General features: G+C 41.0%; 1 protein-coding gene across 1 annotated transcript; it reads left to right on the forward strand.

Moving 5' to 3' along the window:
- The first annotated feature begins 17,805 nt into the window (after nt 1-17,805).
- SF3B5 (splicing factor 3b subunit 5) lies at nt 17,806-18,998 on the forward strand. Its single transcript, XM_058802416.1, has one exon. It carries the CDS (start codon nt 17,884-17,886, stop codon nt 18,142-18,144), a length of 261 nt encoding a protein of 86 aa, XP_058658399.1. The 5' UTR covers nt 17,806-17,883; the 3' UTR covers nt 18,145-18,998.
- The last annotated feature ends 7,715 nt before the right edge of the window (nt 18,999-26,713 follow it).

A 26,713-nucleotide genomic window follows, 5' to 3' on the forward strand; every position in this document is an offset into this window, starting at 1 on the left:
TAATCAAAGGTACAGGCAGCTTTGTGTGGTGTGGAGCAACAATTACAAACTAACCTGCTGCTGTTGCAGCACAGGCAAAGCTATGGGTGCATTGATTGATGTGTCTGATGATCCTGTCAAGAGCAAAATGCTCATCTAGGAACATCTGGTATCTTCCCTGTAATTCAGGATATGGAGGATATGGAAAACCAAAGAGATGACTGTCAGGCCTCCCCTGCTTTGGGAGAGACTTCAGTAAAAATGTCAGTAGCTGAGTAGCAGGCAAGGAAGGAATATTGTTAAAATATTAGTCTTCTTAGAAACTAATGGAGAGTGAGAGAAATTTATTATTTCTACAGATTTTGCCACTAGATGAGATGAGGTAAAAAAAGGTGCAAAACTCTAATAAAAATTTTGCTAATTAAGCTACACAAATAGGTAGCTAAAAGAAATCACCATTGCCAAACAAGTGTCCTGAAGTTCTTGAGTGTATTATGTTCCTAGATCTTACAAAAGGTGTCCATTTGCATGGTGTTATAAGAAACAAAACCACATGAGTTACATGAAAAGATTGTTCCATCATCATATGTACCAAAGACACTTGTTTTGGGTATTATGCTCATTTCAATCTCTTCTGAAATAACATGAACAGTGTAGATTGATAATGGAAATGATTAGACAGAGGAAAATGATTTTCCAAAATAAGAGATAAAGAATTTTCAGTGTTGTAATCTTATTCTCCTATGAGTCCTGAGCAGCATTACATACCAAGCTACAAAAGTGACATCATAATTCTTTTTCACTTTCTGCTATCTCTTATTGTAAGATAAACACTTTGTAGTTTACCAGTGAAAGTAAATACTCAATTTACATGGATAAAGGAAGAACTCATTAGTATTGGGATCACAGATGCCAGTAAGTTTCTAAAGGAGTTTGGGCAATATAAATGTACCCTACATCTGCAGACAGCAAGCCTCTCTTTCAGTTCTTTTTTCTTTTTCCTGAAGAGCTGTTGCATTTTTTTTTTCCTTAAAGCTTTCTAATCCTGACCTAGTTCTTGAGTGATTGCTTTGAATGAGCCAGGTTTTGCTTCCAATTCTCTCATCTCTAGAAAGAGGACAGGTATAATTACTTTCAGTTCTCATAAATGTGTAGTGAAAAGTAATATATAAATGAATTGGACTCTCATGTATGTAAAATACCATGAGGATGTGTCTGATTTCAGTCTGATTTCACTGCATGAAAGAGACCCATCATCTTTCTGCTGTGTGTGATGCTTCTAAAGATATTTCCAGCCAGGAAATTGAGTTTCTTCCAAAGCCCAAGAAATTAGAAATTATGTGGACATGTAGATTTGTCTTTGCTACCGTTGACCGACATCTCAGGGCATCTGGGAACTCTGGATAATGCCAATTTTTTCACCAGGCAACTTACATACAGGTGACATACAGAGCCCTGTTTTCCTGGAGCTTATCCATCTCCAGAAAAGCAGTTTGTGCCCATAACATCTGTACTAGCTTCAGTATGAAGTTGTAGTAGTGCCAACACTTGTGAAACATTTAGCTAAAACCAGAGCAAATTGCTACCAGTTCAGTTGTGTATCCTGAAGCCAATTCTCAGACACATAAAATTCACATACACTTTACTGGATGTGCAGTACACATGAGCCTCTTCTAAGGTAAAATCAGATCTGATGTAAGCTAGCTCACATTGATTCAATCAAAGTAATGATTCATGGTCCTGGACAATTCACTTTTTTCTTTTTAACCTCATGGATCAGTAGAGTCATTCTGACAGTACATGATTTATCAATTGCCAAAATGAGTTGAAGGGAGACACCAAAAGATTGATGCTAGAAATTTCTTTAACTATATTCATTTACCAGAGAAACTGAGTCTTCAGCTGTGATACTTCCAGCTTGAGAAATGTCCAACATTCCTGCTCCGTCTTTTCACATTTCATTGTAACCTCTCACAAAAGCTACTAACGTTACAGAACAACTTCATCAATAAATCTTGCTGATGTAGAGAGATATTTCTTTGCTACATGAGGAGTAGAGTGCTGAGAAGAATTCAGAAGCCAAGTATCTCCACAGGTAGCTAAATCCACCTTAATTCTTTGTTGAAACCCATGGAGATACTTGGATTTACATAGGGATAACACAGTGCTCTAGGTACTGAGCCCTGCAGATGTTTTTCTTTTTGCTTTTCTTTTCTCTCCTTCATTAGGAAGGAAGAGGAGTGCTACAAAGGATGAAGTGCTGAAAGCTGTGCAGATGTAATTGCTGTGGAGTCAGAGGATGCCCTGTGCCAGGGCCTTCTCTCTTGCTTATTTAGGAAAGGATTTAACATTCTTCTCCAATTATGCCCCAAAGGCATGTGAAGCCAGCCCTGGGTGTTTTGCCCCTGAATTCCTTGTGAACCTCAACTTGGCACTCATGTATGGCTCTGAAAGTTCATTACCCAAACACAAGTTCTTAATCTAGTTAGGGCTGTATCAAATGCCAGATTGGATGCATGGGAAATAGCCCTGGGACTTCTGTTGACTTCAGAGATGATGGCAGGTGCCAGCATGTTTTATTAAGCTAGTAACAAATAAATGAACAAATTCAAAATGCTTTCACAGACGGATGTAAACACGCATGGTTAACTGGAGCCAATGGAACAGTACTGATTTCTGGGAACTGAAGGTTTGGTTGATTATCAGGTAAGCCACTGGATTTCTCTGCTGCTGTCACAGCTTTTGAATGCAAGAGCATAGCCCATAGGTCACATCAGTTGGCCTAATAAGAAGTTTTACCTAACCCTGTTCCTGTACTTCAGTAAAGGTGTGTATTCTAACTCCTGTTATCAGACAGGGGTGAGGTATTTTTTTTCTCCTGCACATTTGCATGCCCAAAAACTGAGATGAGTTAACTTCTGCAGTACAGGGAGCACTTTGCAACCTGTCAAAGCAGAGACAGGGACATCTTTATGCGATTCAAGAGGGATACAAGGGGAGGAAGGCACATAGCAGGCACTTAGATTTGGGTATAGTCCCACTAACAGCAGATTCTCGGGCAAGTTCATATTGACAAAAAATACATGCTCTATTTTTCCCTCATCACTACTCTCTGAGCAGAAAATGGCCAGGTTGTATATTAGATATGAAGGCAGAAGTACCTGGGCAGTAATAAAAAGGGTTGGGCTTTTTTCCCCCCAAGGTTAGAAGCCTGAGATGGCTTAGAAGGGTGAAGCAAACAGTAAATAGACCTTCACAAAGAGAGCTATTGCAAAATGAGGACATTTCTATAACTTTTTTAGACCATCCTTTTCATATTAGTCATTCATTGAAAAGGTGTTGCTTTCTAAAACTCACCAAGTTTTGATGAAATAAAACAATTCTATCCTAGAATTGTGTGAACATAAATTTTATACAGCCATGTAGATGGATCATGTTATTCGTGCTGCCAGTGCTTTTCAATAACAAACAATATAACAGCCAGAAAGTGGTGGGGAGCCTGCCCAAAGTGCACAGGGAATTCCTGTCCCTTGCAGACTGGCTTCTTCTGAAGGCATGCTGCACATGTGGAAACCTTTCAGGTGGCTATGTGGCTAGATCTAAATGTCTTGTGGTAGACCTTCCCAAGGGTAGCATGGTAGTGACATGCTACAGATCTGAGAAGAAAAAGAAAAGCTTTTTGTTTATTTGAAGGTGAGGGAAGAATTATTTGGGATAATTTAAGAATACACAGCCAGGGAGCAATTCATTTCACAGCCCAGTAATGACCAATTGCTACCTGGAATGCTCTGTGAATGGCAAGGCACATGGTATCTAAGCAAATTGTACGTGACAGAGTAACAGCATGACAGATTTCCTTGGAATGAAACAAGTCACTGCTGATGTTTGCATGATTTAGCCTAAAAAAAAAAAAAAAAGCCCTAAGAATTAATGGCACTTGTCAAAGTAGAAGGGTATTTGTCAAACACCTTGCAAAACTTATCTAAGAAAAGTGAAGGCTTATATTTTATCTTTGAAACCTGCCTGGTGGCTGTGGCAAGTATCCCAGGATTCTGAGAGGCAGCTGCTCCCGGCCACACTTCAAACCCCTTGAAGTGCAGCTGCTCCCCGCCACACTTCTTAACTTGCAGTTAATGCAATGACAGGAAGCTTTGGGGGCACTGAGAGCTGCACAGCAATGCCATGAGAGCCCATGGGTGCTTCCATTCACCCCAGCCAGGGAGAATCTTGGTATATGAGGAGGGAGTAAGGCAGAGGGGCAGCTGAGTACCTGCACTGCTTTTATACAGCTGCCAGCATTGGATGGATGCAGCTGCCTTGGTGGTTACTCACAGAAAGATCAAACCTGCCCAAACCTTCTGGGCACCTGGGTGAGTCCCGGGTACTTCCAGCTCTCCTCAACTGACCCCGTGCTCAGAGGCAGCAACAGATGAGAGAGAGACTCTGTGGCAGCCAAGGGGTACAGTCATCTTTCCATGAGCAGCAGCTATTACCTTCCAATCAATTTAATGTGCATCCATTAGGATGGAGCTGGGGCCCTGTCAAACATATCCTTTAACTTCTGGATCTCTGAAAACATGAGATGCTGACAATTGTAACAATTGTCAAATTCATAACTGAGTAAGCAAAGTGATGTGGAAGTCCCTCCCAATAGATGAACCAACATCAGAGCACACAAGTTTCCACATGCTCACTACCTGAAGATGACAGGAGATAGGCACATCAATTTATGATGAAAAGTGTTTCTATTTTGTGACATGGCAAGAAAATTTTCCAAGTGATGCTTGAAATCTTGCCATATTTTCAAGTTTAGTGACAGTTAAATTAATTTCATTTAAGATATTCCCTCTTTAGGGACTTTTTCTCTCCCTTGATTCCTCAATGGGGTCAGGTCACCCATTCAGTTGATGCCATGCAGTCCTTTTAACCCTGTAGGGAACATGGAAGAGGAGTGGGCACAAGATGCACTAGGATAGCAGATTCCCTAAATTTCCATCTCCACCCATCCTGAAATACATAGTTTTCTTAAGATTATTCTGTTACCCACATGGCACCATTCCTCTGTCTCCCTCTGACTGGGTTCTCCACATAGGATTTAGCCCCTTATGGTTCACAGATAAGAACTTAATTACTTTTGCAATTCAAAATCACAGCCAATCTGTGGGGCTACTCTGGTCAGTCAGAGTGTATGGATGTGAGCTTTGGAAACCTGAGTAATGTTCTCTCTGATGCCTTATGCTTTCCTTCCTCTTGGGAAAGAGCAAGCAGATAATGACCCTCCCTACTGCTGTAGAATTGCATGGCCTGAAAATACATTTAGGAAAAGTTCTGGCTCCCTTTCCTTGATTTTTGTAAGAAAGTTAGCAGATCTGGATTCCCAGTATAAGGAGGATGTAGATGAACTTGAGTGAGTCCAGCAAAGAGTCACCAAAATGATCATAGGTTTGGAGTCTGTGACTTGAAGGGAGAGGCTGAAGGAACTGTGTTTGTTTAGCCCAGAAAAGAAGAGATTTAGTGGATCTAACAGCAGCCTTAATGTACTGATTAAGAGATTACTGATACAACCCAGGTGTATGGCAGGAGTATGAGAAACAATGCTCATAAATTGGGATGAAGTTCCAATAGGAAGTAAAGGAAAAATCCACATTATGAGGCCAGTGAAGCACTGGAACAGAATATTGCCTGAAGAAGTTGGGGAATCTCTATTCTTGGAGATTTTTAAGATCCATCTGGCCAAAGCACAGAGATCAATGTTGACTCTGAGAGACTGGAGCAGGATTTTAGACAAAATTACTGCCTGATGTCTCTCCTAACCTGTGATTCCAATGTGGTCCAAAATCCACAGCTGTAGAGGTCAGATCTTGGCGCTGAGAGATCCCTCTAAATAGGAAGCCCTAAAACCCCACATCCTACACACCTCAGTGCAGGAACAGCCAGCCTGCCTGTGCAGTGCCTGTTAGTGCATGAACAGTGTCTCAGGCTCATTAGCTCCTCCAGCAAAGACAGCTCTTCATAGGCAATGTTCTCACAGCAACACACCTACATTTCTTGGCTACTGATCCACTTATTTTCCCAAGATTTGTTATTTCCAATGATATGTATCTGCAGTTACAGCATTTGCAGCTTGCTTTGAAAACAACTCAGTCTTTGTTCAGGTGTCTGGGCAGAGCAATCTCCCCACGCTGTCTGTCAGTGCAAGACATAAAACACACTCTCCTGGCCCCAGCTGGTGGCCTGACAGGGAGCACTGCAGAATTTTTATGGGATTAGTAGGTGCTGAGGTGTATCCAGGCTCTCTGAGACTTGGGCAAAGAACTGAAGCAGGCAGCGTCACAGTGTAACATGTGTTTGCACTATATTTCAAGTGATAAGAGGGATTGATTAGACACTGAAAAGCACACTCCAAATTCTCTTACACACACAGTAATATGCCCATCAGTCTTCAAACCTGTACTACATAGAAATTTTCAGAATCTTATTCCGGGAAGATGAAAGGAGATAGGTGTGCCAGTTGTTGAAGGACAACATCAGACTTGAAAGATGATTTTCCAAGTAACGTTAGAAACCCTGCCATCCGTGTGGCTTTGGTGACAATTAAATTGATGGACTAAGCTAGTTTTTATGTGACAACAATAATAATATTGCATTACATTTATAAAGTATGCTCTACTTGAGGCTCTCTAAACCAATTTGCAAGCAATTACTTTAAAATACTGCTATGTGTATTGCTCCCCATGTATTATAGATGGGAAAGAAATCACAGAAAGTGTCAAAATGCCTAGAGGTGTACAGCAAGTCTTGATCTAACTAGAAGTTGCATCCAAATCCCCTGAGTGCTAGTTCTCTCTTTTCATGAAAAGATTACATGTCTTTTCATGTCTCTGCTTTTTTCTTACAGATATTTTGTTTCTCTAAAGGCTTGTCTCTGTACAGCCATCTTTCTACTTAAATAATTCTCTCCCTTCAATAATTCTTTATGTGTGAATGTTATTCAGATAATGTGGAAAAAAATGTGGGATATTTAATGAGTCTATACCAGTTACAATTAATTGCCAAATTCTGCTTTCAGTGAAGTCAGTGGAAGTTTGAACATAGCATCAAATGAGACAGGCCCAGTATTATAAACTACAGGAAGCATAACATGGAGGATATGTTGTTTTGTTTCTGGTATAGAGGAGAATCAAACATTTCATGAGGATATGTAGTGATAGGAAAAGAGGAAATGGCTTTAATCTGAAAGAGCATAGGTTTAGATTAGATATTAAGAATAAATCCTTTGCTGTGAGGGTGGTGGGGCACTGGAAAAGGTTGCCCAGAGAAGTTGTAGAGTTCCCATCCCTGGAACTGTTGGATGGGTTGGACCCAGTTGGATGGGGCTTTGAGCAGCCTGGTGTAGTGAAAGCTGTCCTGCCCATGGCTGGTGGGTTAGAACTGAATGATCTTTAAGGTCCCTTCCAACCCAAACCATTCTATGAATCCATGATAGGGATTACATATTCAGGTGAGTGAATAGACCAAATGTGTCCTCTAGCCAATGCCCTGAAGACAAGTACCAGAAAGCAAAATGAAATGCATTATATAAATGTTCTGGCAGCTGCCTTTGGCAGTTAAAACTTTTTTTTTTTTTTAAATAAAATGCTTCCCAGATCCCAGAGACAAGCATGAACAAGCCCCCAGAACTCAGATATTTACACAATTGCAAATCACAACCAGACTTGTTAGTGTCTCATCTTCCTAATGAGCTGATCCAAGAATCCCAACTCTGATGCCCCATACCTTGGGGAAGTAGGGGTTCACACCCAGATACAGGCAGAGTAATTCAAACCCAATAGTAACACACATCTGTAAGAAATGTTTTGTGCTAGTGTACCTTTATAAGAGTACTTTTCTTAGGAAAAAACCTACCTACTACCAAAGGTCTGTCTAAACCCAAAGGCTATTTCTTTAACAAGCCATTAATACTGTTCAGGAGAAAACTAAAAAGAGGTTGAAGGTGACCTGTGTCTTCAGACAGCTCCCTCATAACCAACAGCTGCAGGATTTCTGAGATGAAGGTTGCATTCAAGCATTCAAACAGCTGAAAAGCTATCATCAGGGTCAATGCACAAGTTGTTTGTATGGAACATATTGGTCAAAGCAATTTAAAAGTGTATTCAGATTCATCCCCACCTCCCTCCAGCTCATCCTAGGCAAACAGAATTTCACTTTTATTTGGTAAAAAAGTGGAAATTTCCAGCTTTGCTACAAAAATGTTAGAGCTTGTTGTATTTAATAATATGACTGTGTCTGCATGCAAATCAAAATGCAGCTTTCAGAGGAGCTCCTTGGCACAGTGTGAGAAGGGTGAGAAATGTGTCAACGTGAGTGTGGGCTCAGTTCAGACTCTACTTGGGTTCGTAGGAGGAAACAGAAACCTAACTGACAATAAAATTTTCCAAAGGGCTCATTTACCTAAATCAAACCAATACAGTCATAAACAAGTCTCACCTAGAGGTGATGTGCTGTGCTCTGCTGAGCTGAGCTGAGTCAGTGAAAAACCTTCATGGAGAGCTGGAGCAGAGCTGGGTGATGGGCACAGTGCAGTCCCACCAAGGAGCTGCCCTGACACCAGGTCAGCGTGGGGCGCCTGGCCCAGGATTTCATTGCCTGTCTCAAAATCCTCATCTATTTGATTAGAACAGTATTTCCTTTTCTTAGTATGGTCATCAAGAGCTAGTGCTTGTAGGGTACTATACAGTTCTCAGAAGAAAGGCTACTGCGCTTTCTAATATGTTTTATAAAGGAAACAATGACATCCATAAAGCAGATGACTGCCCTGAATGTTTTGTTTTCTTTTCCCTCTAGATTTAAGGCTAGCTTTTTCTTAAATCAGGCAAACAAATCTCAATGCAGAGGTTTTTTCTAATTCCTCCTGAGCATAAAATATTCTTAGCTAAACCACCATTTTCTTCTTCCACAAACAGCAAGTCAAAATAAGGTACCTACACATAGAGGAAGATTTTGGCTTATGATTTCTTAGCCAACATTTTGGAATTCTATACACACATAAAAGATCGACCTTATTTCCTAAACCTAACTTACTATTGAAAATAGTCTTTCAAATGGAGTAATAATAGTCCCCTAAAAAGGTGAAAGTACAGGTGCTGTATTTGATTTAAGCTCCACTGGAAGATCTGTTAGGATCATAATGATGATGGTTTTTAGTAGTGAAGGAAAATACAAAGATTTTTTTGCCCCATGTGAAGGGAGAAGCATTTGGCCACATCCCACAGGTTATGGGAGAAGAATTGAACAGCAGAGTGTATTGGAAGGAAACATTCCATGGGTACCACTGAAATGATTCAAACTGTAATTAATGATCCCAGCAGTTTCAAAATACAGGTGCATGTGCCTTTGGGAATGAGAGGAGGATCAAATTACAAACTGAGTCACTTGACAAGCTTGTTTTACCCTTCCAGTTATACAAGCCAGTTTATGACTCAGCAGCTATACAAGTCTGGTCTCCAATGACAAGACAAATCTGTTCTGCAGCTGAGTCACTCAGAGCAGCTCTTTTCACACTGATAAATTCAGCAGTCAGACACGGTATGGAAAAGATTGTGGAGCCTTTTTTACCTGTATGAGATAGAAAAAACATATTTTATCGGAGAATAATTTGCAGCTCATCTTCACACAAGGAACTTATTGAATGGGGGAGAGAAAAGCTGTCATGGGATTACACTGACCAATGTTCATGGCCCTTTAACTAAAAGAGATTAGATTTTTTTTCCTGATAGTGTTTTCTGTTGTGTATTCATCCCTTACTAATAAAAATCACCTGACAACTTGCCATAATTGGAAATGTAGTTGATAATTAATCTTTAATCGTCTTTGACATTTTTTCAAGGTTTGCAAATAATTTCCTACATGTTTGAGTGTGACAAGGTGTTATGATAGCTACAAGCAGTCACAGATTCATGCACACATTGGTATGGGAATCTCTGCCCCAACCTGTTCCCTAAATGCTGACTTTTTGCTGGCACCAACAATAAGATTTCCTTACCCTTCAGGCTTGATGATTTTGAGGTGCCAAGTATGAACAACTGCTGCCAATGGTTTTAGCACTTGAAATACCTAACATAAGTCTAAGTCCTTGAATCTACTGGCAGAAGGCTGTATTTGGAGCTCAAGACTGCTCTTCTCTTTCTCTGCCTGTTAAAAATATATCCCATTAATCCTGTTCAAAACCAGGTGTCTTTATTCACCAGAGGTGAATATCACAAACACCCACGAGAGTTGATGTAACAATAGCACCATGAGGCTGTGAACAAGGCCCCACTGGGTGAGTACAAACACTCTAGGAGAATGCCTTAGCCAAGAGGAGCTTGTTGTTAAGTTACAAAAGGCTGAAAAAGATAGAGAAAAGGGAACAGACAGCTATGGTTTTCAAAAGCTTGTATTTCATACTGAAGGCTTTTCCACAAATGGGCTGCAGTACACAGCTGTACGTGGATACCAGATCATCTGTGCTTCACAGCAGCTATTCTGAGAGACGTGAGCTATTCGTCATTGACACGATCTACACACATCCTGTTGGGGCTCTAGATTACAACCCCAGTACCAGCAGTTTGCACAGTGCTTTTCTTAAAGCCTCTTTCACTGCAATCAAGTATGTGAACATTTCAGCTCTAATCTTCTAAAATTAGGTACCTTCAAACATAAAAATAAAGGCTTTCAAACATTTATGGAAAAGAGCAAATACAAAGTGAAATACAGAAGCTCAAAATGCAAAAAGAAAAAAAAAGAGAGCAAACAATACATGCTACTTAAAAACAACAGCAAAAGAAATCACTTCTTTGAAAGCTTATTTAAAAATGACCAGGTTCACATGACTTTTAGTCAAGTTGGTTTCAAGGTTTCTTAATCTGCATGGTTCTGAGGAGGTGGGAAGAAATATTACAGTCTAAAGCGATAACATCTTTTTGCTGTACTCCTTAAATGTTTGCTTTCCAAAATCAGCAACTCTCTTTCAAGCTCTCAAATCACATTCCAAAATGTATAAATGGGATGGTTATCATCACACATTACTTACATTGCCCAGTCCTGACTATAAATACCTTGCTTCCAGAGGCTTATTCCTTGCCAAGTCTCTATACTCTGAGTTTACTTTTTATTTTGAGGATCTAGTAATTTAAGCAATTTTCAGCTTGAGATGAATAAGACGTTCCCAACAATGAAACCAGCAATCAAAAAGATATTTATTATGAGTTACTAAGAGTTGTGATTTGAACATATTAATTTGTCTGCAGTACTTGGTGTTATGAAAAATTATGTTCTATTTGCCTTGAAAGTAATAAACAGCAATACTTAGATAAAGCTGAAGGTTAGATATGTTGCACCATTTTATTAGTGAGAGCTTTACTTTCACAGTAAATGCAAGAGGTTTATGTAATTTTTTTTATTTCAAATGAGGAAGTTCCCAACCCAGGTTGAGAAACAACTGGTTTATATAACAGCCTTCCAGTACCTAAAGGGGACTTACAAGAAGGCTGGAGAGGGACTTTTTAGCAGGGTATGTGGTGATAGGACAAAGGGAAAAGGCCTTTAACTGAAGAAGGCTGGGCTTAAACTTGATTCTATAATTCTGTGGTGAACTGGTGGTGACTGGTGTCCTATTTCCTAGAGGTGCATGAAAGGGAGGTTATTTTCTTCCCCCTGCAGTGATTCTAATATCCTAAATATTCATTGCTGCCCCTTCTCTCCTTTGCTGTTTGTCCCACAAGCAATCCACTGTCTGAAATCTCACAACATGAATTAGTACAACACACACCAAATAGGGAGGCTGGTGACTCACTAATATCAACATCTCCATGCTTCTCCTGATCTTATTTTTTACTTTTATGAATTGACTTGCTGTGCAGTAACAGATGAGCTGCCCTTGTGCACAAAACAGATGATGGATTTTTTGTCTAGATAAGGGTGATGACACCAATGTCCTCTGTGCTTACTGCAGAGATGGAGGTGAAATGATGAATACTTGTGCACTATGGAGAGAGAAAAGACTGGCTACAGATGGGCTTCTCTGTACAGAACACTTTTAAGCACTGTTCTGAAGAAATTAGTATTTTTAAAACATGAGAATTACATGGCAGATAAAAAAAGAAACAGCTGCATTAAGCATCTTCAAGTCAGACTTAAAAAAAAGGAAAGTCACTTCCTCTGTCCTTACTCTTTCTTGCACGCAGAAAACATACAGTGATATGATACACAGAGCTACTCAATGTCCAAATCAATTTCTTCTAATTTAAATTTGTGTACATTTCTAATATTCAAAATGTTGGCCTATTTAAACATGTGCCTTTCATCACTGCTACTTTTGTATACCTTATTGAAGACAATTAATAGCTGTATTAGCTGCGGCAGTTTATCTGGAGTGAATGAAGAAAAGACATGCAAAGAAAATGGGCAGAATACAGCTGCTTCTTGGAGAGTGCTGTAGTCTTCCCCAGTTTTGATGTGTTTACTCTTATTACTTCATTTGGTTTCCAAATGCATGCCAAGAACAAACCTTTCCCATTACAAAAACATATATGGACACAAGTAGTTTCAACTCACCTGGCAGACTATTACTGGCTCTATTTTTAGCCTGAAGAGGTAACTAATCACATTAGTGGACAGGCTTTTATTTTTAAAGTGATGGCTTTGGAATAGAGAACTTCCCTCTAAACAGCAAGTGAGAGCTGCCTCTGCCAGGCTTCCACTGTGCTCCATCTCCCTCCACACCACATTCCTCAGATCACCACAGTATTTCAGTGTCTCATCTGTAATCACTGTGCTACTGACCCCTACTGCCTCTCTGCTTTTAGGGTGCTCCTGCACCTTGCTAGGAAGTGCTCAGTGGCACCTAAACTAAGCTATTCAATTGTGCTGTGCCCCTGAGGCACACAGCTGTTTTTCAGGCCCACACAGAATGTCTAGAGCATCACAGTGATGTTCACAAGCAGCTGATGGCGTGTGAAGCTCCAAGGCCCATTCTCTGTGATCCCTAAGCTGCTCCTAGGCAAGACACTGTTAGTGCAGGTCACAGGTCTCAGTTTGGCAGTTCTTCAGGAGTGAATTTCTCCAGCTGCAGTCTGATTCAACATAATATGACTGATTACATTGATACAGAGCAGCATAAAGTGTGTGGCTTCAATTGTGGGATACTCAGTATTTCTTTCCTGATTTTTTACTCCACATTCTTCCAATCTATAGTTTTGGCAGAGAATCAGCCATGCAACTCCTAAAAGAGCATTCAGATTTTGGAGTATTTGCACACTATAAAAACAAATCAATAACAAAACATAGTTTCTAATAGTAGAAGAAAGTTTGAAACTTAACCATGCTTGCAAGGACTGGGTTTCCTCTGTCCCAGAAGCAGCCCAAAGGCTGTGGGTGGCTGCAGTGTGACGGCAAATTCTTACCCTGCAGCAAAATCATGATTCTGACTACAATGCAAAGAAAGAAATCAGAGGAGTTTATATAAAACAAGGTGGAAGAAGAGGCTTGTGTGTGAAAAACATTTTTTAAAGGACCTATGAGAAAAGCAACAAAATTGTCTTCCACCTCTTAACTTCTTACAGGGCCAAAATAAGGGCTTTCTTAGGCTGATAATATTCATAGGTATAACAACATTTGAGAAACTGCATTGCAGTTCATGTGATAGCATGGGAAAACTGAGGAAAAAACCCCCAAATAGGCAATTAGAAAAATGTAACTTTTCCAGTATTAAATTTCTAAGCGGCCATGTGATCTCTGCAAATAATGATCTAAGAACCCTGTTTTACCAGAATCAACATATTTTTAATGAAATAGATACTTCAAAAAAAAAAAAAAAAATCACATGCCACAATAGACAATAGGTTTTTATCATTATTTAAATTCCAGCATCATTCTTGCCAGGCTAATGCAATCTCAGGGTTTTTTTGGTCACTGTATTTGTAGGACAAATCAACATAATGAAGAACAGAGGGATTTCTGGGGAAAAAAAAAGGCATTCCTCCCCATTTTATCATCTTTCTGGGTGTGTGTTGGTTTTATCTATTTTGATTGTCACATCATCTTGTTTGCAGGGTATTTATGTCTTCACACTTCCAACCAGAAAATCAGTAGGGAATTCAAAAATTTGTTTGTATCTTGCACTGGGCAGCCACTGACACTGTCTTTCTTGGTCCAGCAGCCCCTCTACCCTTTTTCCTCTACATTTTGGAGGTGCATCCAACCATTCTGTTTTTAATGGAAGAAGAATTTTTGCAGGTCCAACCCTGACACCCAGTGGCCTCTGCAGTTCCAGCTCTTACAGCCTCCCAGCGTCTCCACCTTTTGAAACCTGGCTTGAAGAGATACAGTGTTACTCTGCAAACGGATAATTTCAGCACTAAAATCAACATGTTTCTGTGATTTCCATAAGTAAGCATCCATTATTGTAAATTCTGATAATGATATTTAGTGGTATTCAGTACAAAAACCTTGACATATCTGAAAATGTGACTTTTCAGGAATCCTAGTGTGGGATCTCAGCACCTCAGGACTGATGTGCAGAGTGACCGAGACCACCCTTGGGGGGCTTGGGAGTCCTGGAATGTTGCCAGAAGTGTCTGGTGGCTGGACTTTGATCCTACACAGGAGACGACACCTGTATGAGGATGGGAGGATTTCACTGGGTGAATGGTGAAGGGATAAGTTAATTAGAGTGTAAAACACAGGGTTTAGGATTTCTGTACAGGGGGGTCTAAAGAAGTAAGATGGAGGAATTGGGGCGTGTCCTGTTCTTCTTCTTCTTCTTGGCCTCCATCTTCTGTGGTGATGTTGGCACTTTGGGATTGGTTATTACTACAAGTGCACTGGTTAATAAGGGTAAAAGGCATTGGGGAAAAATGATAAATATTGTATACGTAACTTTGAGTATAAAGATAGGTGACCACCCAGGGGGCTCGCAGTGTGCTCATGGCTGGCTGCTGAGCAGACCTCTGTTGGGCTGAGAGAAAATCTTTTAGATAAACAATTAATAAACACCGAGACCGAGAAAAGATCTGAAGCCTCTTCTCGTCCTTTGAAGTGCGGGCTGTCCAAGGCCACCCCGGGCCTTTCCAGGCCACCTAAACAGCCGAGAAACCGACATCCTAGTCATACAAGCATATTATCACTGAGAAATAATTCTCTCTATATATATCTGTATCTCCTTTCTGCCACTCATTTAGTATTCCTCTAAACTTGTAATGAAAGTGCCCTAGTGCAGGCATTCATTTTGTAAAAAATAGACCTAACAAGAAAAAGAAGATTTTATTTTTGTATAGAACAAGAAATGAAGAGAAAGTGAATATAATTGAATATAATTCTTGAAAGTTAGCAGATAAAACTTTTTATTTTTAGAGTGAAATTGAAGCTAAGTAATTACTTGCAAATAATTCTCGCTTGTCAGCTGGAAATTTTACTACCTATTTTTTCTTCCTTGAATTGGTAAGCTTGTCTGGCAGTCTCAGAGGTTTTTGACCAAAGCCAATAAGTTTTGGTGTGTTTTCCCAGAGCTCTGGATGCCTGAATGCAGCATTTTAATCTGGCCTAGTAACAAACTTGCTGAAAATTTCACACTTCCCAGTGAGGTTTGGGGTTTTTTGGTAGGTTGGTTGGTTTTGGCTAGTTGGGTTTTTATTGTTGTTTCATTGTTTTGTTTGGCTGGGGGTTTGTTGTGGTTTGTTTTGGTTTTGTTGCTGTTTTTAGTTTTGTTGCTGTTGCTTTGTTGTTGTTATTGCTGTTGTTGTTGTTTTAAAATGAGAACTATTACACCTGTTTGATTTAATGCAGTTTTTACTCCTAGAAACTGCAACATCTGCAAGAGATGGATAAACTTCTGGGAATCTTTTCTGCTCCAAAGACTATTTTAATCAATTCATCTCCTGGTTTAGAGTTTCCAAGAGGATAACTAACTTCAAAACAGCTGTGAGGGCAGCCCTGTGTGTCACTGTGTTGGTGTGGAACATCTATTAAAAGCTAGCATTCTTCTTGCTATCCCACTCTTTAGAAAGATGACATTTAAAAAAGAAATGAAAGCTCTCTCTGATTGAGAATATGTCTTTTTTTTGCTCTTTCTGTATGCCAGCATACATAGAAACTCCTAAAGTATCATGTTTGTTTATTTTTCCTCTCCTGGTCTCTCTGAAAGCAACCACAGAATGCAGCTGCTGTATCCAGCTCTGTAATCTGCTTCCAGCTAAGTAAGCCTTGGTAGGAATGACTCAACAGACCCTCATAAAAATAACAAAAATAAAAAATTATAGTCCTCATTTAGCTCTTTGCACTGAAGGGTAAGGAGCACTTCAGAACATAACATTGTTTTTACATTGCTTTATATGGCCTTGCTTTTATATGATGCTCACTTTTAAACAAGGGGGATAGGATCAGCTGGGTTTTCACACAACATTTTTGTGGATTTCTTTTTGACTACAGGGCATTTACAAGGACAGGAAGAAATAGCTCAGTGTCCTATTGACAAATTTCTGGCAATGTGTCTTTCCTATTTTAAAACAAATAATTAAAAACACTACTAGCATATGAAAGCATGAATCATTTCATGCATTTTAAACAACATTATGTAAGCTCTTGAACAGAGCTGGAAAAAACTATTTTGGTGGATGATAAAATTTATTTCAAGCTTGACTTTGACCAAAAGAAGATAGACAACACAAGTTATATTTTCTGTGGGTTTTATAGCTGCTTGTGAGTTTAATATTCACATAAAATACTAGCTGCACTGTAAAAAATATTTTTCAACATTAGTATTTATTTTTGACTTAAATCCCCTGACCCTGCTCAGCCCATTTGGGGAAGATAAACTCAGAGCTCTTCAACTTACAAAGGAACAGGAATGGGACATACAGGACTTTCCTCAGCTGTATGTAGCAGAAGTAACCTCACCAAACTTCTTATTTGGGAGGACCTGCAAATGCTGTGCCCTCTTCAGCCCTTCTCTACATGGACTTGTGCGAGAGTGACCGCAGAAAGTGGTGCATTGCCCTCTCACCGAGCAAAGGGCTAATGAAAGGGGTGTGCTGTGCTGTTCTTGGCACCTCCTGGCTGGTTTTGTGGGTTTTTTGTGGTTTTTTTTTTCCGGAGCCAGGCTTCCCATGCCGCTTATTTGGGAAGCAGCAGCGAGTTGCGGTTTATACAGAGCCAGTGTCAGGAGCTGGGATAAGCTGTGCCCCGAAGCCTGAGCCCGGGACTTTGCCTTCCTGTTTCCTGACACGCCCTGGCAGGAGAGACTTTTTGATGTTGCTCCCCACGACCCACCTACGTGGGCATTTCTTAGCCAGATTTGACAGTGCAGTCCCTTGGATTCCAGGGGAATTGATAACTATCAAAGCCGTATCTTTGCTTTACAAATCGACGGGAGGCTCGAGGCTTTACACCGAGGCTCAGCTGAGCACCTGCCTCAGCCTGAGGCGCAGCCCCGCGCCCGTGCTCCGAGTACGAAATCGGAGCTGGAGCCGCTCCTCAGCCCTCACGTACGGGCTTTAAAATAACCCTGGGTTACACATGCCGGCCCGGCCTTGTAACTACCACCTGCCTTACTATGTGCTAGCCGACTGACGTGATCGGACCGAAAGTAAACTATTTTATTACGGTGTCAATATTTACTTATGCCAGGGCTTGCCCAGCTTTGGCGGGGCGGAGAGAAGACTACAACTCCCGGCAGGCCCTTCCCGGCGCGCTCCCGTCGGGCGCCGCGGCAGGAAAAGCGGCGGGAAGCGCTGCTGCGCCCGCCGGAAAAGCTCCCGGCGCCGAGAGCCGAACCCTCCGCCCAGGCCATCCCCGCCGCCCAGGCCCGTCCCCGCCGCCCAGGCCGGTCTCTGCCGCCCGCCCTACCGCGCTCCGCCCGCCCGCCTCGCCATGACGGACCGGTACACCATCCACAGCCAGCTAGAGCACCTGCAGTCCAAGTACATCGGCACGGGGCACGCCGACACCACCAAGTGGGAGTGGCTGGTGAACCAGCACCGCGACTCGTACTGCTCCTACATGGGCCACTTCGACCTGCTCAACTACTTCGCCATCGCCGAGAACGAGAGCAAGGCGCGCGTCCGCTTCAACCTGATGGAGAAGATGCTGCAGCCCTGCGGGCCGCCCGCAGACAAGCCCGACGAGTCCTGAGCTCCGTCCTGCTGTGCCGGCCCTCTCTCCCGTGTGGCTCCCAACAAGGACTGGCCGGGAGAAGCCTCGCAAAATGCCTGCTTCCGGACTTTGACTGTGCAGTCGTTCTCCTTTTTTCCACGTGGAATCTAATAAAGCTTCCTGGGCATTCCTAATGTTTGGTTTGGTAGTTTCCTAGTGAGAGCTTTTTGTTCCCAGAGTGCTGGCACTCGGTGTTGAGGGTTTCAGTGCAACCTTCCGAGGTGAAAGTCTCGGATGCTCCTAGACAGCATTGTCCCGACCGGACGGATTGATGCTTCCTTACAAAACTCAGTTTTGGGGGGGGAGAGGGGAACTTTGTTGGTACTCAAACGGTTTGATTTCTTGGTAGCCATAGTATGTGGGGTGGTTTGTGGTGTAGCATAAGTCAGTTCCTCTAGTACTTAAAAATTCCAAAATGGCTTTTCTCTAAACACTGTTTTCTTGCCTCGTATTCGTCTTTCCTGTACTTTTGAGTTTTTCAAACATCGATTCTTTCTGATACAAATTGGCTACTTTTTTTCCCCCCTTATGCTTACTACTAACGTAGCATTCAAGGTTTTTCTACCTTACATCAAACAAAGATACTAATATTGGGTTAGGCTTTTTTAATATGGAATAAGAATATAAGGGTTATTCACTACTACTTAGAAGTAAAATGCTTCGGGGTGACACAGATCAGATTGCATACTGAACAGTTGTTGATTCTGAATTATCACTTAAAATAGGCTTTCTATTCACTTACAGTAAAAATAAATTTTGAGTTTTGGGAAAGACCTCAGCAGGAAACTGTGAGATATTTTTCTTGAAGAAATAAAATGTTCTTATTTCTGTCATGTTTGTTTGTATTACCATTGGAGGGGAAAGTCCAGTATTTTGTGGTCCTATTGAAACACTCTCCAAGCTTATCAGTTATTTTGTGAAATTGGCAGTCTCACAAAGTCAGTACATCCATCTTCTGGAGAATTCAGAGATGGCATTTTTCAAACTTTGTTGCGCATAGTAAATGAGGGCATGGGTGAAGTGGTCAGAAAGACATTTTACCTGCAAGTTTTGTGGGGAACTACTTCAGTTTACAGTAAATAAGGGGAATATTTAGAAAACTGGTTCCTAATTTGCCTGCAAGCTGGTGCAGGTAGTTTGAAGAGCATCTGTTCCTCACGTAGTGGCTGAAAGTTTTCTGTAAGTTGAATTCAAGCACTTAGGCATAGGTGTGCAAGGCAGTCTTGCAATGACTGGGCAAAATTTGCAGCTAAATAAAGCAAGTTTCCCGTTCAGTTTGACAGCTCCTGTTAAAAGTCTGCTCTCTTACCAAATCTTAGAACCTTGCCTTCCATAAAGCATCTCCTCAGCTGGCAGCCAGCAGGGAGTTGGTGTGTGCAACAGGGGGTGACAAAGGACCTTGAGCCTTAGTGCTGGGCCTTGGCAGCTGGAAAAGGGGGCTGAGGATTACAGGTGCTTTTGTAATGGTTTGCAAGCTGAACATGCAATGTTTTGTGAAGTCTTGAATCTCCTACAATAAGGATGAAGAGAATCCATGCATTTTAATCACTCCTGCATAAATTACAACTAGAAGCTATTTCACAGGAGATTTCCCTTATGATAAACTAACAATTAGCTCTACCTGTGGATATTCTCAGTACATTTTAAAATGCAACAAATATGTGACACATAAGTAAAGATTAATGCTCTTCCAGGCCAACTCTTCAGTGTAAGGGCCAAACAGCCCTCAGGGACAAGTCAAGATTTATGTGGTGATTTATGCTGGTTCTTCTCGTTATACTTGCTTGGATCCCAGTTAGGCACATATCTCTGTTTTAGCATGCTTGAAAGATGTTTTTAGTGTCCGTACTAAGTAATTATTATGAAACATTATAAACATTGCCTTAAGAAATTGAGAAAATGAAAGGAAAGCTTTAATTCTTAAGAATTCTAGATGAACTTGAAGTGGATTGGGAGACACTGAAGAGTTTGTTTCTGGACTATGGTATTTTTCCTAAATCCTGGAGCATTTTAAAAACCAAAAAAGGCAGTGAATTCTTTTACATTTTATTATTGAAAAGGGTAAACCCTACAAAGAACAGACTTACCTCCTCTATTGGGATGCACCTGATTTTTATCTCTATCCTGATTGAAAGATGACAGATACTGCTTATAAATTGGCTTGATATTTACATTATGTTCTTTTTACATCCAAGCAATATGGCTTTTAATGAAAAAAAACAGGTGGATACTTTAAAAAGCTGATAAAGCTTTCCAATAGAAAAAAGTCATTAGCTTTTTTCAGTGAGGTAATTCTAAGGTTCCAAGTGTGTGTTACACCTTTTTTCACAATGGGTGAATAGAACAGCATGGGAATCCTATCACAATCCCATCACTATTGCTCAGAATACCTTGATCTTTATGTTTATTTTATGATTTATCAGAATGGTAGCAGTACAGTAGTTAACATTGGCACAGAGCAGCAATTGCACTAGTGAGCTGCTTTCTGCAAACTGTAAAACGTGGGCCAGTTTTTTCATTTTATTAATGTTCAGCATAAAACTCAGTTGCTTTTCTAAAATCATTTGTATATATATTAAACTTTCATAGGTGATAACATTTGTAGTCTGTTTTAGCATCAGGATTTTACTTCAGGACATGGGATAATTCCTTTTAAAAGATGAGCTATTTTGAGCAACACTGGCTTTTTCCCTCTTCACCACAAATCAATTCATGCAAAACCAACACAACCAGTTTCTAAATCCTCATTGGAGCTCCATTGGTTCTGTAATGTATCACTAACTCCATAGATTTTTTTGTAATAAAATGAAAAAAAAAGAACACAAACATCATCCTTCCCCTCCCCTCACAAGACCTATTTGGTTTCATGGCACAAAAAGAGGTTTTTTGGTTGTTAAAATTTAATCATGCAGTATTTAATTTTAGTACTGTTGTTATAGTACATCCACAAATGCATGCTCTGTGCACTTTCTACTGCCCTGGTGTTAGCTTAATTGCCCCAAAGAACTTAGTTACTTTTAAAATGGATTAAACTGTGGCACGTTGCTGCAAGTTAGACAATCTTGTTTGAAAATACTATTAATGTTCCTTTATTCCTTGTCTGTTTGCCTTTTTTCTTCTATATTCACCTCTCTATTGATTTCAATTATATATGATTTGGGAAAAAAAACTGGGAATGTAATACAGTTCAGTGTATTCTTTGTTGCCTTTTGAAACTGAGCCATCATTCTATGCTATCATGAAGAAATGTGTAAGGATGCTGACATACCTGAATGCTTCTGACTGCTCTAAATATAGAACTAGAATAACATTTTTTCCTGGGTTCAGAATTTCACCATTTTTCATTCTCATTTTCATACCAACTTGGTAATCACTTTTATTGGAAAAATTACAAAATATGTTGGACTTCCCCTTGTAAAATGTACCAGAATAGTCCCTGACACACATAGTTCACAAGTAGAATTTAGTTTGAAATTCCCATCAAATGGCTGGAATAATTCACCTCAGATACATCTACTTAGACTAGTGATTTTGGTGAAAAAGACTAAATAATTGGTACTCTGATCGTGGATGAATGAGTTCAAACTTCTTGTAAGTTGCAAAAAAATATCCATTTTGAGATAATACGTGTGAAATTAGAATTCTAAAGCATGTAAATTACAACAGCATTTACTCAGATTCTCAAGAGAGGCGTGGTTGTCCAATGGTTGTTTTTTGCTGCACAGCTGGCTTAGAAGCTCTCAGAGTCTGATGCCTCACAGGCAATGCTGATATTGGTGTTTGTGGGGCTGCAGTGTAAATGTCATTGCTGAAATGGATTTAAGATTAAACTTGCAAAGTTAAGGTTTGTAGACATCCTACTAAGTCCCATGGTTGCATTTAATGTTTCTCTTCTCCCATCAGGTTTATAGCTTGACCACATGTGGCACTGGCATAATTGAGTAGTGAGCTGCTGTGAACATGGGGAATAAACAACTGGATGTGAAAATGTTTTAAGTTGCCTTTGCCCAGAAACCTGTATTGAGCCAGAAGTCATTACAATCTGTGCAGAAACTGTGGGCTAATAAGCTGCAGGCTGCTGCATGATTTGCTGCATGCACAGCTGAGCACACATGTAAAGCCCGGAGAATCAGAATTAAACATGATCACAGTGCACAACTGAGCAGACATCAGCTGGCATAAACAAACAAGTTTTGTGTTTCCTCATGCTTGAGTAGCATGTAAGCAATCTTCTTTTCATACAGCATTAAAAGAAATTGAATCTGCTTTCTAGGTTTTTTAAAAGGGAAATCCTAATAGTTACTAGCCTGGCAATTTCCCCATCATGTATCATCAACTACACTCAATCCTCCGGTTTTTAGTATGCATCATAGACTGAAATATTATTTTTATTAGTCTGAGCTATAGAATTAATGGAGAAGCCAGGGATATTTAGAGGAGGTTGAATGTTTTTTTTTTTAATATAGTTTTCTAGAAACAAGCAGTGAGCTTCTAATGTCATGTTCAGGACAAAGATAAAATTAGTTAAATTTGAAGCATATTTCTTCACATACTACCTTTTCCAGTGATAGCATGGCCCCAGTGTTTAGGTATTCATCTTAACCTTACTGTTGTGATAAGATTTCCTAGAGGAACAAGAAACATTAGGAAACTGGTGACTTGAACAGTTATTGTCCTAATAACATTGGAATGAAAAGTCAAGGAAGAAAATAAAGCAGCGTCTTTCATCCTGTGCCAGTCCATCTTTGTGGGAGAAGAGAAGTTAAAGAGGGCTTATAAGAAAGATAGGGATGGACTAAAATCAGGGTCTGTTGTGATAGAGCAATGGTTTAAAACTGAAAGAAGGTAGATTCAGACCAGGTTTAAGGAAGAATTTTTTTTTCTATGAGAATGACAAAACATTGGAACAGGTTTCTCAGAGAGGCTGTAGATGCTCCGTCCCTGGAAGGGTTCAAGGGCAGGGTGGATGGGGCTCTGAGCAGCCTGGTGTGAGTGAAGATGTCCCTGCTCATTGCAGGAGGGTTTGACTAGATGACCTTTAAAGGTCACTTCTAACCCAAACCACTTTCTGACTCTATGATTCTAATGTCAGTGGGAAGAATCTCATCTATCAAAGTGTCCTAGTTGGTACCTTTCAAGCTGAGTGAAATAAAGAGTACTCTGTTTTGCTCTGGAAAGGATCAAAGCTGTTGCTAAGGTTGTGGAAGTGCTCTCGGTATCTCTCTCATGCCTTTCCAGTGCAGGGCATGTGACAATGTTACTTTTCAACTGCAAAACACACAGGCTTTCATGTCATTGTGCCGAAGGATACAGCTTTTTTTCAAATGTCCTTATGCTAGATCGCTGTCAAGGCAACATTGCGTCTAAAACATTGAGGCCTTTAGCTGTTACTACTCTGATTTCCATTTCATAGAACAACCATAGCGTGAAACTAATACAACTAATTAAAAAATACTGAGGATGAAAGAATATGTGGCACCTGCCCCTCCTTACCTCTTTTGTGGGAATGGTCTTCGCATTATAAGACTCAGAAATGCAGATTCACATCCAGTGCTTCATATTTTAAAAGCCAAGAGTGCCTTTGGCATTATCAGCCCACTTTTTGTGATGGTTTAAGAGATGGCAATAACTGGGACAGCTGAGGTCACTGCTTCACCTGCAACTGCTCCACAGTGCCTTTTTGGGGCAACTTTCTACTCATGGGACTGGACTGTGCAAGGTATCACTGGGACAGACTGCTCATCACTGCTCATCAAACAAGTCACAGGAAGCAAGTAGTCCTGTAGGATCTCAGCAGGATAAAGGATGACTGTCAGGGTGGAAGTGCAGGCCCACAGGCTGGCCCTATGAGGCATTGCTCCCCTGCAGGCTGGGATTTACCGACCTGCTGAGCAGGGCACTTGAACATTCCATCTGTCAGCCTGGCCTGGATCATATCCAGCTTTCACCATCTCATCTGCAGATTCTCATTGAATCACAGTGTTGAACCACTCAGGCCTATGGGTGACTTCTCTTCTCTGCTGATGAGGGTTGCTACCCTGCCAGGTGCTTTGCAAGCAAGGGAGGAGCCCCAACAGGGCCTGCAATCCAGTCAGAAGAAATGTGTATGTGAAGCCCAGTGGAAAAGAGGGTCCCCAGGAAAGCTGATGGAATGATGTCCAGGGACATCTCTTCCTAGCTGCATGAACTTCATACCAAAGTTTTGTGGCTGTGAGCTGCAGAACATGGGCCTCATCCTTCCAGGAGTATCACTCTGAGCTGCTGCTTGGCTCTCAGAATATGAAGCATGGTGCAGATGAGACAGTGAAAAGCCAAGCTTAAAACACTGAAAATGAATTGAAGCAACATTCCTAACACATGCATTGGTGAGACTGCCAGCACCGTCAGAAAGGTGGGCTGAAGTCAGCAATGTACAAGAAGTGTATTATCTGTTGGACATGATGTATGTTGTCTAGGAAATGAGGCAGCAGCACTGAGGGATCACAGTGCTTTATAATTCTTAGAGGAAGAGATTTTATCCTTCATGCTGCCCTTATAGCAGTTAGCTGTAAGCCTTTTTCTGAAAGCTTATCTACCTCCCCACACTTCTCCAAGGATGTTACCAGAAAAACTAATGCCATGAACCAGGAACAAAGCATTTTTCTTGGCAAAGCTGAGCAGGGAACTTCAGGCATTGTCTACAGAAAGAAAATAAAGGAAGATGTGAATGCAAAGTAAAATGCCTGTTCCTGGCTATCGCTCTGTGGGGATGGTTTTTTCCTGCAATAAAGATAACTTAAACTGAAGATAAGGGCTCAGGAACAAGTTACTTGTGGTAAACTAACAATGAGGACATACCTGCTGCGCTGTAGCTAGTGGCCATTGCACATCCTTTCTTTAGGGTCAAGTATGGGATCTTCTTCCTCTTTCATGGAGGAACTTTCCTTCCATCACTGAGGCACTATAAGGAAAAAACAAGGCAGAAAAAACTCCCTGAGACAGTTTCCCCAAAGCAGGTAAATAGCATGCTGAAAGTTCAAACCCTGAGTTCCCTGGCTGTAAATTCCATGCCTTTGGCACGAGCCATTAAGGGAATCAGTTGCAGTAACTCAGGATAAGTCTCTCCTGTGGAAGGGTAGAAGTGCCTTGACAGACTGGAGAGCAAAGGGCTGCACAGAATTTACCAGAGCTCTGTGACTCTGTCCCAAAACATAGGGGATGGCAGCCAAGAGAGCAGGGTGTATTCCAGTAGCACTGTGACCATCTGTGGGTCTCCCCCATCTGTGGGAACAGAAGCACTGTATAAAATCAAAAAGGTTAAATGAAAAGATCTTCTGCCAAGGGAAACCTCTTTAATCTTGTGAACAGCTTTCTTCTTTCTAATGTGTTAACTCCAACTCAAAATTGCATAATGATAAGAGATGGTTTTTGCCCCTTAGATGAAATGCATATGTTCCAGATAGAAGAGCTGTTTCAGATGCTTGAGGAGGATGAAATATGAGTCTGCTCAGTCAGCTGGAGAGAATTTACTCTGAAGTTTGAAAATGGCACAATCTGAAGCTTAGTTTTGGAAATACTCTAACACTTTGGAAATACTCTAACACTTTCAAGGCAGGACTAAACATATACATGAAAGAAAAGCATTCAGGGTTTCTGGGCTTCCCTCTTAGGATAGCAAAGATGACATCCAACTTTTACTTCAGCTGTCAAGATGGCTTTGCAGCCCAACATAGCTCAGCAGTGAGTAAACTCTAGGCTGGTTGTAGTATATATAAATCATCTCAGGGGATTCCTGGAACTGATCCTCATTAATTGTTTGTTTTACTTGTATCTTTAAAACGTAGGAATTTTATTCCTATATTTTAAAGGTACAAGCTCCCATCCTGGACATCTCCTCCTTTGCCTCAGAAAAAGATTTTGTTCCTAGTTTGGCCAGAAAATTTGTGCATTTAATTTCCATCCTCTCCTTCAGAATAAAGGCATGGCAAAGCCCTGGGACTGAAGACATTATTAATTTATGTCATACTTGCATTAAGACAGTCTTCAGTCATGTTGGGGGTTGTTAGAGTTGTGTTATTTTACTACAGTGAAGCAGCTAAGCTTTCTTTCAATTCTGAGGGACAGGAGGGCAGTGGGTTTGTTCTTGCCTTTAGTCTTGAGCACTGCCTGGCAATGGAAAGGAAGCAGCACCAGGGAAAGGCCAGGAGGGAGGCTCGGGCTGCTCATGCCTTCCCTGCTCAGGTCAGTAGCAAGGCCTCAGTGCCTCCGTCCTGGGCACACCTGTCCTGTCCCCACCCATCCCATTCCAAAATCCCCTGGGCCTGGACTGGGCTAGGCCAAGCCCACAGAAGCTTGGGCTGGGACAGGGAATTTGCTTTGCATTGCGTTGCATTCACATGTAGATATCTTTTACATCTGGTTGAGCCTGAGGCAAAGTTTGGCAAGGGGGAGTCCACTTTGAAGCTGTGACTCAACAGGAGGCTCTCCCTTATTCCCTTTAACCCTCACCCTGTCTTATCCTTACCCTTGCTCCTGTCTATGCATAGATAAATTTTGGGTTGAGTTCACT

This window comes from Ammospiza caudacuta, chromosome 3, assembly GCF_027887145.1.
Source record: "Ammospiza caudacuta isolate bAmmCau1 chromosome 3, bAmmCau1.pri, whole genome shotgun sequence".
Classification (NCBI taxonomy): domain Eukaryota; kingdom Metazoa; phylum Chordata; class Aves; order Passeriformes; family Passerellidae; genus Ammospiza; species Ammospiza caudacuta.

Excerpts from the sequence above, each read along its gene's own strand:
- SF3B5 (XM_058802416.1), top strand. The coding sequence starts at position 17,884 with ATGACGGACCGGTACACCATCCACAGCCAGCTAGAGCACCTGCAGTCC.